The sequence below is a fragment of the Gallus gallus genome, chromosome 1, assembly GCF_016699485.2.
Source record: "Gallus gallus isolate bGalGal1 chromosome 1, bGalGal1.mat.broiler.GRCg7b, whole genome shotgun sequence".
NCBI classification, from domain to species: domain Eukaryota; kingdom Metazoa; phylum Chordata; class Aves; order Galliformes; family Phasianidae; genus Gallus; species Gallus gallus.
Genome location: NC_052532.1, coordinates 104634608 through 104647910, shown reverse-complemented (window position 1 = coordinate 104647910; position 13303 = coordinate 104634608). Strand labels below are relative to the sequence as shown.

General features: G+C 46.2%; 1 protein-coding gene across 10 annotated transcripts in view; it reads left to right on the top strand.

Annotated features, from left to right (window-relative positions):
- TIAM1 (T-cell lymphoma invasion and metastasis 1) overlaps positions 1-13303 on the top strand; it is a 175202-nt gene that overhangs the window by 82763 nt on the left and 79136 nt on the right. For 5 of the 10 annotated variants that reach the window (XM_015299682.3, XM_015299661.3, XM_046900819.1 and 2 more), the window contains one exon: positions 10197-11176. In XM_015299682.3, coding sequence (XP_015155168.1) covers positions 10208-11176 — 969 coding nt within the window. In that variant the 5' untranslated portion in view covers positions 10197-10207. Of the gene's footprint in view, positions 1-5147; positions 5206-5288; positions 5327-10196; positions 11177-13303 lie in introns of those variants that run through there. The other 5 variants (XM_046900829.1, XM_015299665.3, XM_046900822.1 and 2 more) reach the window with 2 other exon arrangements.

Here is a 13303-nt window from a genome sequence, read left to right as displayed (position 1 = left end):
CCCTGTCCTCATTGTGCATCAGCAGTTCTCTGATCCATTGGCACGAACAGAAAGTGCATTTCAGTCAAAGTGCAATAACAATAATGTATAACCTTAAGGTAAATAAACAAGCCACACTTTATTTTTATTTCACTTCCATTTTGGGAATTCTTCTCCTTTTTTAAGTAGCGGGTAAATGCATGCACAGTCGTTCCACCTCCAGCTTCTGTTCTCATTCTCTCCCTCCATGAAGGCCAGGCAGATTCCTGCTGCCCTGCAGCGCTGTGTGGCTTTGTGCCACTCGTACTGCCCCAGGGCAGGCTGTAAACCCCCCCCCACTTCCCAGCACCCTATGTGCAAGCTGCTGTTAGCCTGCCCCACAGCTCCAGGGAGTTGTCCTCTTGGCTTCCCATAGATTTGCTTATGTCTGATGATCTGAAATTAGAATCCTTTCCCTGCTCTGCCCTTTTCTTTCAACGTGTAAATCCTTGCAGATTTCCCGTAGGGAAGAAAGGGGGATTTTCCCACCATTAAAAATAAAAGGAAAGGGAAGGAGAAAGACTGAAAACACATGAGATACTTGTAAAAGTGATTAGAAAACAAACAAACTTGCAACTGGGTCAGTTATTTGCATCCCCTAGTAGAAATACAGAAACCCTGAATAGGGAGCTTCCCTTTGGGCTGGCTGCCTGTTCTGTTAATGCATTATCAAGGTGCTTTGTCAGTGCCATGCTTCTGATTTTATCTTCTTTAGCTGTGATTTTGGGATGATTGTCGCTTATAAAGTGACTGTGGGTCTCCTGACAGACCTTCCTCTCTCTTTCTTTTTTCATCCCTTCCTTAGAAATTCTCATAGGTGTGGTGCTACAGCTGGAGGAACAAGGCTTCCCACATCTTTTCATTATGAATTCTGTACAAAGAGAATGTGGGTTTATTTTTCTTTCCCCTCCTCTTCATCTGGAGCAATCACACGGCATTGTTCTCCTGACTATGACAGATGCAAAGGGTGCATGTTAGTGAGGTGGTTATGAAGAATTTTTGCAATTCCAGCTCTGCTGGCCAGTTCTAGCAGATGTGTGGACATCCCTCCCAGCCTTGTCTGGATGGTCATCATCATCTCACTCCAGATTCAGGAGTTCTTTTTGACACATAGCATAAGCAGTAGTTGGTTTAAAATTCATTTTCCTCACAAACAAAAGGTTTATATGGCTTTTGATATTAAGAAAACACAAAGAGGAGTGTATTTAACTTTAACTACTTTGAAATAAGTCAACCAGCTTCTGCAGTGCACTAGAATTGGGCTCTGAGCTCAGTGCCATCATACTTAGTTTCAACTATTCTGAGAACAGGGAAACTTGGAGGCAGGTATGTACCCTGCCACATCACAGAAAGCCATCTCAAAGATCTGGGCTTAGAGAAGTTCCTCTGTTCCCTCCCTCTGTTCCTTCCTTCTTTCCTTGCTGCCTTCCTGCCTTCCTTTCCACCTTTCTTACTGCCTGCCTCCCTCCCTCCCTCCCTCCTTCCTTTCCTGCCTCCCTCCTTTCCATCCTCCTACCCAAACAGTCATCCAGTCCGTCCATCCATCCATCCATCCATCCATCCATCCATCCATCCATCCATCCATCCATCATCCATCCATCCATCCATCCATCCATCCATTATCCGTCCACCCATCTCCTGTGGGTTGCTGTGTTTTGTTTTGCCAAGGGCAGCTCAGAAATACAGGATGAGGAGAAAACTGTCAGGGCAGCAGGACCCTGGAGCATACTAGAGCATTTACCTTCTTCTCAGGGTAGATGCTACCATTGATTTTGGCAGCAATTCATATTAACAAGTGGTAATAAAGGCTAACAAAATATGGCCTCCAGTTACAAGTAAAGTGATTCTCCATTTCAGTAGGCAGGATCGAACAGTGAAGCTACAGTGGTTTGGAATAGGATAGGATAGTGGGCGGAGAATACAGCCCAAAGGTACAGATTAATATTAAATATTTTCTATTTGAAATGACTGCTGTTTCCTGTCCATGTACATCCATCCTGATGTTTTACAGTAGAATTAGTGAGAGCTTCACAAAGCTGGACAAAGATTTGTGTAATGACTAACTGGTCTCACATTTGCAGTTGCATTTCGAATGTGACAAGAAAAAAAGCACCCATCGTAAAATAGAAAAGTAAAAATAGAATTGAAGGGGAGCTATCTGTCTTCTAGCCAGCTTTTCATGTTTACTGGACGAGGAAATATATTTGCATGCTATTTTTTCTTTGCTGGGCAGGAAGAGTTCTACTTTGAAAAGGAGGCTTTTAGAAAGCTGTAGCTTTCATATTCTTCATCCATTAAAGCTCATGTAGAGTATCTGCAAACAGAAAGCAAGCAAGCATGCTGATGTTTTTTCCTTAATCTTTTGGCATTGTAAACTCATCATATGAAATTCAAACCTCTCCTTGCTGTACCTAGAATCACAGGTAGCAGATGTGATGAATAACTAGGTGCTCCTTTAATATATTCTTCTTCCTTACTATGCTCTCATTTAATCCATTCATCGTGGCTTGCTGCAAGCTCCCTCAGTTTGAACTGACTTAAGCTGCTGTGTTCTGAGCCCTGTGGGAACTCCTTGGCCTGATTTTTCAAGGCACTGTTTTGTGGCTGTGAAATAAATACAGCTGTGCTACATCCAAGCCTTCAAAGAACAGGAGGAGTTGCACTGATATATGTCGGCATTGGCATGCATGCACGCACACGTGCATCGTAGATGTGTATATATGTGTGTTTGTGCATGCAGGTTTGCATGAACCAGCTCTAAGACTGAATATTTGGTCTTGAGCATAGATTGAAAATCTCCCTTTGATGGTTCTTTTTTAATGAGGTGGGCTGTTCCAAGCATGCCTACTTGCAGCTGTCTGTCAGCCCCTAGAGTGGTTGCTGTGAGATACTGGTGATCTGAGCATGCAGTTAGCTGCCCCTTGATCAGGCTCTGCTGGCCTAGCAAGTGTCCAGAAACACCTAAAGCAAATCCTGCAAGGGAGGGCTTTGTGCTGGTAAGCAAGCTGTAACAAACCATTTTGCTTCTTTTGCTTCTGTCTTTCCTCCTGATGGAGGAGCACATGCATCCCTTTTTGCCTCAAGGACTTCCCTTTGGCTTTTGCCTTGTGTGAGGGAAGACCTCATCCAAGGCCTCCACACTGAAGGACCCACAGAGCTACTGAGCAGGAGAGCTGGGGCTGCTGGGGTGGAATATGGAGTGTGGAGATGAGGACCGTTGCAGTGCATGTTAATGACAGGCAAAGAGAAGTATGAAAACCTGATGTTTTCCTTGAAAGGTGCAGCTTGGTTTCGTTTGAGAAAGTCTGTCCAAGTTGTAGAAGTTAATAGGATCAATCATTTTCAGAAAGGGATCCTCATATTCTGAAGGAACCACGCGTGCCTGAGCAGTCATCGTTCTTGCAAAGGATGTTGCCAGCCCTACAGATGCAGTAGAGCTTAGTGAGAATTTGGATCGCTCAGCTTCCAGTTACGGGCCTCCACTTTGCATCTTTTCACCTTTTTAGCAAACGAGTCAATTCATTTAAATTTTGGTGTAGAGTATGAGTAGAAGCAGAGGATAATTTACACTGGAGGAGCAAAGCAGTGTGTGGTACACGGCACACTGTGGCTAGTTTCTTGCAGAAGTGAGCAGAGTTGGCTTCAGGCTGGAGCAGATCTTTCTGACTGAATTACAGACTCCTCAAAAACCACTTCATGATGGAAAACCTGATAAATGCTCAGCCACATCTGTATTTTTCCTCTTTTGGACACGTTTTCTGTGGCCGTAGCAGACAGATCTGAAAAAAAGATTATCACAAATCCTATTTCTTTGGAGGTGAGGAATGTACTTCACAGGATTATCCGTCATGCGGTGGATGCAGGTGGAAAGCCTCTTGCCTGCAGGACCTTGTTTGTCAGCAAGATTCCTGTCTTAGAAACTATTGGCAGCTGGCATGATAATGAGTCCATTTCAATATAAATGAGCTTCATTTTATTAATTTCTGTCAGCTCCTGAGCAATTCATGAACGGCTTTTCAGACAGAACTCAACCAACAGCTTGGGGGGAGAGGGGGAGGTGAGGAACAGAGAGGGGAACATGAAGGAGGAAAAAGAAAATGAGCACGTTTTTAATTTGGAAAGGAGCCGATGACGCTCGTTTCTTTTGAGATCCCAGCCAAGCGGGGATCACAGTTTCCCCACCAGATAGCTCTAATAACCTGATAGGCATCGGTAATCTCATCCAAAGCTTTTTGTTTTGTTCTTTCTCGAGTCTTTTGGAGGTATTTATAACTTGTACAACTGGGCTTGCGGCGTTTTGTTGACACTATCGCAGGGCCATGGAGGAGCAGCTGTGTGACTGGAGCTGGTGTGGGCAGAGCCCTGGCTGCTCTGGTGGGCCGGTGGTGCCTCTCAGGATCGGGCCCTGCGTGGCTCCCAGTGGTACCAGGCCAAGAAATTGTTTGGGTTTGCGCACAAGCACCTGTGTGACTTCAAGACTGTTCTTATGACCGGTCTGAGGTCTAGGTAGGCACAGGCTGTCTCTTGTATCCACACTTTTGTGGGTGCAGTTCACCCCAGGAACCTTTCACCGTGCACAAAAATGCATGTTAATGCTCCGCCATACACCTCTGATTCGTCCTTGAAAAATGTTAATGAAATCACTGCTGGGATTACTACCCTTTCCGTAAATTAGGCAGTCAGCACAGAGGCGTTTTGTCTAGGGTCTCTTAGTTTCAGGCCCTTCTTGGGTGGTTTGCCTCCAGAGATCGAGCCTATGTCCTTCTGAGGGTGCCTTTGTGAGAGGCCATGTTTAGAGCCCTGTCCCAGCTGCAGGCACAGGTGTGTTCTCTGCCCTGACTGCTCCTTTGCAGGGCACCTTCATTTCGTCAGGGAGTTGTATTGCAGAAAGTGTCAGGATGGGGAGCTCTGCAGGTTGGGCTCAAGGCGTCTGGTTGGGCTTTTCGTTTATTCTGCTCTCATCAGATTGTATAATTCAAATTGAAACACGGCATTTGCATGCTGTATTGAAGGATGTTTCCTAGGTAAGTGATGATAATAGGGCTTGGCAGAATATGTCCTCCTGTATGGCCGTTCCTGCTAACCCTTTGTCTGATTTTTTTTTTTTTTTCTCCCCTCTTTCTCCCCAGGTTTTTGGCATATAGTCATAGACTCTGACGAGGGAGTAATGGAGGCGCTGAGTGGCAGGTGCTGACAGCTTCTGCAATCCCAGTAACTGTTCATTTTGGTATCATTTGCAATTCTATACCTCTAAATGCCACAGTTCTCTTGGGGAAGGTTGCGCTGGATACCAGTATTGCCTTGGAAGGTACATGTGTGTCCATACATTTTCTTGAGGAGTTTGCTGTGTTTGTATAATGATTCGTGGGAGGGGAAAAATTGGAATAGCTGCATGTGGTTTATGGTTACACCCATTTAGCAATACAAAGGTATTTGAATTGCTATCAAGCAGCTACTGATGACATCCCTTCCTCCCTCTCTCCTCTCTCCTCCTCTGATTTGAATTGCCTGCAGGGCCTTTTTGGAGTCCATCCCATGCTTTAACATATGCGAGAATGGCTTACAAAAAAGAAATGGCTGGTAAAAAGGTTCTTATTTGAAAACAATTAAATGTGCTGTTGGAGTTTCTGGGAAACTCAAAGGCATACTGTGGAATTTCAGTCTCCTTCTTGCCCTTTTGAAAAAGCACACGTTGATTACAATAAAATATGTATGTTCGCACTTGGTTATTAGCCTTGTACATTCTTCTGTGTGGCTCTTGCGAGTTCAGTAAAAAATCTTTGTTGTTGGCTGGAAGGTTTGCGCAGAAGTTTATTTCTGTAGAATCATTGCTCACTGTGGATTTAGTCATTGTTCTGGTTCTCACAACCTCCAAGCTTCGCTCCAGGAGAAAAATACAGATTTGTCACCAGGGCCTCCTACTAGAATCTAAATTTAAATTGGCAATCTGTTGTCTTGCGAGGTGCTTCAGATTTGGTTGAAAGTTAATAATATGTCAGATTTTCTCCTGGAATCTAAAGGCCCAACTTTTTGGAATTTGGAGAGTTAGTAACTTAGGTTTACCTTAGACAAGTATTTTGGCTTTGTAATATTTTTAAGGAATACTTAATACCGGGGAGAAGGGAAGAGGAACAAAAATTACAGTTTTCAAAAGAAATGGTGTTCTTAGATGGGACCATCATCAGTGGTCATTTGGAATGTGATCTTCTTTATCTGTAACCATTTTATGTGACTCATCCAGCAGACTCAGCAGTTCAGCTAGAGTTCAACCAGTCTGTCTAGGTTAGTTGATAGAAGGAACATTGTTTTTTTTTTTCCCAAAGATTTGCTGCAGAATTTTTGTTCTCCCTGCTGATATCCTAATGTTGATATCACAGTCACATATTGAGTCTTTGTCCTCCATGACAAAAATAATTTAACAAAATCCTTATTGTCTATTGGCGTGCAATAGACAGACCTTCCTGCTCCTTCCTGGACTTCCATCATTTTGATGTTTTCCCTATTCTGAACCAGGACAAAACAGATCTTGTAGGAGAGAGGGAGCCCTTTCTCAGAGCAGCCGTAGCTCAATGGTCAGGCTGCCTCTCGAGGATGTGGAGGAACAAGTCACAGCCCCTTGTTTGCTTCGCTTGGGTTGCAGATACAGATCTTGATCTTCTGCTTCTTTGGCAAGTGACTGAGTCACTGAGCTGGTATCTCTAGGAGACGTGCCTGTCTCCCTGCTTGGGTTTTCATGTTTCTTCCTCTTGGAATGGAGAAGCCTTTCATCAAAACCGGTCTATTCCCACAAAAAGTTTGGGTTTTGATGAATCAACATTTTCTGCTGAAAAATTTCCAACTGGTTCTGCTTGCGATAATGGTCTGTGTGCACTAATCTCTGCTGGTTTTGGAGAATAATTCAGAACAGATTTTTGACACGTCGCAATCCTTGGCCATGCTTGACAGACCTGTTTAAAGCATCAAGACGTGTCACACTTGATTTATGTAGTATCCTGTGGGTACCTCAATAGATCTTTAATGGTCACCTTTGGATTCAGGCAGGCGAGCTAACAAGGGGAGCCTTTGTCCTATCAGCGTTTACGTGCAAGTCCCATTAATATGACTCATTTTCTTAATTTGATACAGATTTTTTTCATTGAGTGTGCTAAATTCAGTTAAGCCGTAGACAGGCAGCATCTGGCAGTTGTGGCTGGAGCAGTTGGAGGTGTTTCTGCCCCAGGGTGTCTGCTGCAGCCCCAGGAGGGGAGGGTTGAGGCTCCCTTTCCCTGCCTCACTCCTGCTTGCTGAGGACACTGCATCTGCACCACGGCGTCCCCTGCCACCCTGTCCCCCCTTCTCTGCCTCCTGCATCGCTCTACAGCCATGCTGCCTGTCCTTGCTGTGTCCCCAGGCGGGCTTCCTCGTGCTGGTGCTGGTGCGCCTGCGTTCAGCTCACGACCCCAGCAAAACTAAGCTGTAAAAATAGTCTTTTGTTTTTCTACTCAGTTTAATTTTTTTCCCGTTTTGGTGAACTTGACTGCAAGATCCAATAAACACCTGAACTGGTTTGGGGGAGACTAGTGGAAATGCACAGTGGGACTTGCGTGCATGCCAGCAACCTGCTGCGAATACCTGGGGAAGATGGAGGGATTGGGGTAAGGCTTCAGAAGTTGTCCTCCCTGGGTGCAGGAGCAAGCTCTGGGCTAATCACCTGGATAGATAGCCGTCTGCAGGATTTACAAAGGCATCCTCACCTAAAGCGCCAATACCTAGAATTAAAAAGGGACAGCTATTTCCTTTGAAGTCTGGCACTTCTCGCAGGTATCTAGCAGATACTTCTCATTGTGTGAAATTGCTCAGCAAACATTCCTGTAGCCGTCTGAGTCTGCGGAGGAAAGATTTCCCTCCTTCCAGGAGAGCCTTTTCTGGCTGGGGATGCAGCCTGGGCTGCTGCTTCTTTTTGGTTTGGTGTCGTTCTGCCTGGTGTGCATGGATTCTACATCGAGGTGGTGGCACAGTGCTCCTTTCTGCAGCACAGTGTTTTCATCAGCAAGTGTGCCTGGCTGTTCAGTGCGCTAGGGACACTCCTGCCCTTCTGCAGCTCCATATCGAAAGGTAAAGAGCCTCTCGTTTAATTTTTCATGGTTTCAAGAGAACTTTTAGAACTGCTTTTTCTCCTTAAATAGATACTGAAGTGATGGTTTCATTGCTGGAGATGGGGGAAAAATGACTGCATGCTCTGATGTGCTTTGCAGCCAGTGGAAATCCTGTCAAATGAAAGTATGCTTAGTAAGAATTTCAGAATCAAAGCAGCTAAAAGCATTACCCCAAGAGAGTTTCTTTTGCAAGAGAGGGAGTGTTGAGGTCTGGCTTTAGGCGTCAGTGTGGAAAACAAAATGCAGGTTTTGTGCTCTAAAGTGCTTCAAAAGTAGCCAGCTGACGTTCTTTTTTCTGTCCGGTCCATATCAAAGGTCTGTAGCTTCTAAGGAATAATAAACCCTGCCCGGGGATTTATAATGCTGTCACTTTTTTTTAGATTAAAACCTACTCTCTGTTCAGCACATTTATTTTTCTAAACGATGCATGATAACCAGGTCTCGTGACAGTCAGTGGGAGTTCAGCCCTTACATTCAGTAGACGCAGGGTATTTCCTGGTGTGGTTTCCTTGGCGCGTGAGTATATTTACTTTAGATACAGAAATGTCCAGATATTTCTGGGGGCGCCTGTTGCTCTAGCACTGAGCAGACTTGTAGCCTCAGATGCGACCTACCTAGCTGGGCACAAATATTAAGTAGTGTTGTCCTCTGTTTTCAGAAATGTTACTCAGTTCCACCCTACGTGTCCAGAGCAGCCTACGGCAGAACTGCCGTGCCCACATTTAACGCAGTCAACTCATTGCTTCTGGTGTATTTTATGTAGGGTTAATTCAGTTTCGTGCAATAGTGATATTGTGTATTTAGTGAGGGAGCACACATGGGCACATTCAGCCTGTGAACGCTTGGCTCAATACTCATTGGCACGTCCTGTTAAAGGAGAAGAAATTGCCTGGAGAAATTAAAACCTCCAGAATCTTTTACTGTCAAGACAGAGTTCTTTGTTTTCAACCTAGACTAATAGAAGTGCCTTAAAATGAGGAAGCTTTGTCTTGGAATTTCTGTTAAAGATTAATGGACTATTTATCTAAATATAATTGTCTTATGTGTAATTCAGGATCCCTCCTATTTAATTTTGAATGGCCGTGTACTTTAGCATTTACTTTTCTTTCTCTTCGTCTTGCTCTTTGGTCAGAAGGAGCCAATACTACTAAAAAAATATATCTGACATTTGTTGAGTGAGATCACAAATCTCAAAGTGTTTTCCAAGGCTGAATCCAGATCATGACTCCCATCTGCTAGATGGGAAACCTGCTTCAGGGAGGGGCACGCACAACTTAATAATGCAGGAGGCTGGATATGGAGAAGGGGACAGAAACCCAGTCCCTCTCTTCCAGCTCAATTTTCTCTTCGCTAGATCAAAGTGCTTAGATCTAGCTATCTGCTTCAGAGTGAGTAGGAAGGAAAGGTTATTTTTGTATAGTTTGAGTCACTCGTGATAATGTATTTTTCATAATACGGCTTTCTTGTGTGGGGATCTTTGTACCTGATTAATGTTGCTCTGTTTTTTGTTCCAGAAATCAAACCTATCATTAGCTCGCTAACGAATAGCTGAATTTGTACTTTGTTATTTGGCACTTCAACTTGTGGCTCCTAGCAAAAAAAAAAAAAAAACAAGTGAAATCTCAAATAAAGATGTTTGTCCTTCTGCTTTTTGGTATCTCGTTGCATGCAGATAAGCAATCATGCCTATCTGCTTCTTGATTATTTGAGTTTATAGTGTTGGCTAGGATTGTGAAGGATTAGCTAATGTCAGTAGTCAAGTGAGCGTGTGCGTGGCTGAGATTAATAGCGTACTTTCTGATAAACTGGCTCCAGTCCAGACCAGTATTCAAGGTTCAATCCTTCCCTCTTCTGCGCTCATCATTCACCCTGGCATAGCAATGATCTGCCTTCTTTCTTTGTACTGATTTATCTGATTAGTAACTGAAAGTCGCCGGTACGATTGCCGGCTCCCTTAATTAATTGTTGAATTGTTGGATTACTGTAACCACTGCTACAGCAAGCCTTGCTGACTTTAACGGTCCCTGATCTTTCCCCTTGCAGACTGTGAAGCCATGGGAAACGCGGAAAGCCAAAACGTAGAGCATGCCTTCTATGGAGACAAGCACGCCAGCCTGGGCCGCAAGCATACATCACGTTCACTTCGCCTCTCCAATAAAGCTTCTCGACGGACCCGACACGCTTCTTCTGGCAAAATTATCCACAGGAACTCAGAGGTGAGCACCCGCTCCAGCAGCACCCCCAGCATCCCCCAGTCTCTGGCAGAGAACGGTCTGGAGCCCTTCACCCAGGAGGCCAACCTCGAGGACTTTGGGAGCCCAATCTGGGTTGACCGTGTGGACATGGGCTTGAGGCCCGTCTCCTACCACACCGACTCCTCTGTTACGCCCAGCATGGACAGCAGCACCGTGCTCACCGCAGCCTCTGTCCAGAGCATGCCCGACTCGGAGGAGAGCCGGCTCTACGGAGAGGAACCGCCATTCCTGGCTGAGGGCGAAGGGAGGCTGCGCCGGTACGCGGCAAACGGGACGAGGTTCGTGGAGACAGCCAGCTTCAAGAAGAAGCGCTCCAAATCGGCCGACATCTGGCGGGAGGACAGCCTGGAGTTTTCGCTTTCTGACCTCAGCCAGGAGCATTTGACAAGCAATGAGGAAATCCTGGGCTTGGCCGAGGAGAAGGACGTTGAGACGGCCCAGGGAACAGAGGCCGAGTGCAGCCCCCAGCAGCTGGTTGGCTGCCAGCGCGCTAACTCCATGAGTGACTTGTACTCCCCCAAAGCCCCAAGTGCTGCAGTAAATGGGGGCCCACGCAATGCTTTCGGAGGGTACTGCCGGAATTTAGTGTCTGACATCCCGGACATTGGCAGCCATAAGATGGCATCTGGTGCTGCCGAGGATGCGCCTTCCTACAGTAACTACAACACACTGCCCTGCAGGAAGTCCCACTGCCTTTCAGAAGGAGCCACCAACCCACAGATGAGCCATAGTAACAGCATGCAGGGCAGGAGGGCGAAAACTACTCAGGTAAGGCCATCTTGTTCTCTGTATAGGGGAAGCATGTGGCATTTGGCAGGATGTTTCTGTAGATAAAGGTATTCCAGGTTCTTCCTGGCTGTTTTTGTTCAACGCCTCCATTCTAGGAAGCAGCAGCAGGGGACTGTGTCCAGGCGAGGGCTGAACCAGTCTCAGGAGGTGGCTTCAGCACATCAGTGCAACGTTCCTTCTCTGTGTGGGCCTTCTCCACTCTATGCAGTCTCTGGAGAAGATTGCCAGTAAAGATCTTCCTGTGTATTTTACAGAGCTGACGGTGCCTTTTTCTTTCAGGGTAGCTGCCAAAACTGATCACTCTGCCCGGGAGCTCACATGCATTGCTTCTCCCCTCTCTGCCCTCTCTGCTGCTTCTCCCCCTCCTGCATACACGCACACGTGCACTCCTCATGGTTGAAAGCAAAGGAGAAATCTGTGAACATTTCCCCTCCACTTAATCATAAATGCTTGCTGGGCTGAAATTTCACTCTTTTAGTTAATGGTGTTCACATCTGTGCAAAGCATCACCCAGAAACAGCGGTCTCCCCTTGGAGGAGACTGCCAGTGCTGTGAGCTGCTTTGCTCACCCGCTCCAGACTGAAGAATGAGGGGGGTGTGTGGAGAAGATGCTGCTTCTAGCCTGGGAGAACGTCATACCCATCATCCATTAACAGGCAGCAAGGAGCCAAGATGAGCTTCTCTATCTGCTGCCCCTCCTGCCCTCCAGACAGCATTCCTGTGACCTTTGCTTTGATGGCTCCTGTTGGGTCTGCATTGTGTTTTGTCCTGCTTCGCTGTGTTCTGCCTGGTTAAGTTACGCAGTGCTGCCTGACGCTGCAAACTGCAATTCTGTAAGGGGCAGACTGCTCTTGGAGAGGGGGTGGAGAAAGGGCTTTCAAATCCAGACCACCTGTACAACTCACGTGTGGCAAACACTTTGTAGGAATGCTGCACTTGTTTTAACTTCATTTGGTTTGCTTGCTGGACCTTCTTCTCAGAGTGGAGCTCCAGCTGCTTCATGGAAGAGGCTCTCTGGCATTTTTCAGTGACAACTATTTTCTAGCTGTGGGCGTCTGCTCAGAAAAATGGCTGAGGGGCACAGACAAAGCAGTCTGACGGCACAGGTCAGAGCTGTGCGCTAGATTGCACGCTTCGGTGGCTCCTCTGATTTTATTGCATGTTCTCGTACAGATGCCGTGCGGCATACGCACCGCACCGCATGACCCAGAAAAAGAAAAAAGCAGCACGTTGCAAAAAAGCATCAAGGTTGGAGGCCAGCAGGCTTGTGTCTTGCCGCCGGGCTGAGCTTTCGACAGGACAGTAATGCTAGAGAGAAAGAGACAAGGCTCAACGGCGTGAGTAAGGTGGCGGCGTGCCGCAGCGTAGGTGCGGGGCTGCCTCCATGCAGAAGGCTGTGGGAAGGCAGAAGGAGCCCCCCCAGCAGCTGGAGGGAGGACGTCGGCTGGCACCGACTTGTGAGAGCTGATGGGAAGGGGTTGCTGAGTGACTTACTGGCTGCGCTTGATCTGTGGGGAGATGCTGCTTCTAAATATAAAGATGACACGCTAAAACAGATGCTGCAGCGTTCCACAACAGCAGCTTTGTACTTCCAAATCAGCTCTTTATTTTCGGAGGTATTTTTACAGTGAGAGCGCGGAAGCCCTTTGGTGCAAGGAGTGCAGGATGAAAAGCAAGAGGAGAACAACAACAAAAGCAAGATGTTATTTGGAAGCCCTGAACGTAACAGCTTTCATGAAGATTGTTAGGTGCAATGCTGCCTGCAGCCCTCTTTCGAGTGTATTTAAGAAAAGGGGAGCAGTGTCACTGGTGATAAGTGAAGCACTTATTTTTCTTCTGGGCGTCTATCCTGCTATTAAGAAAACTCCTCTGAGGCACTTAGTGAAAGCCATGAATTTGCCAGCCATGTTCAGCTATACCCAAGGAAATGGCTTTGTGGGATGGTTTCACTAGATGCATCTCTTGAGCCTGGAGACAGACAGTGGCTATGAGGAGGCTCAGCACTGGTCATTACCACAGATAAAATGAACAAAATTAAAGCTTTGGAAAGATCAATATTCCTTCCAAGCCTTTAATCTTAGCAGCGTACAGTAAGTATAAGATACT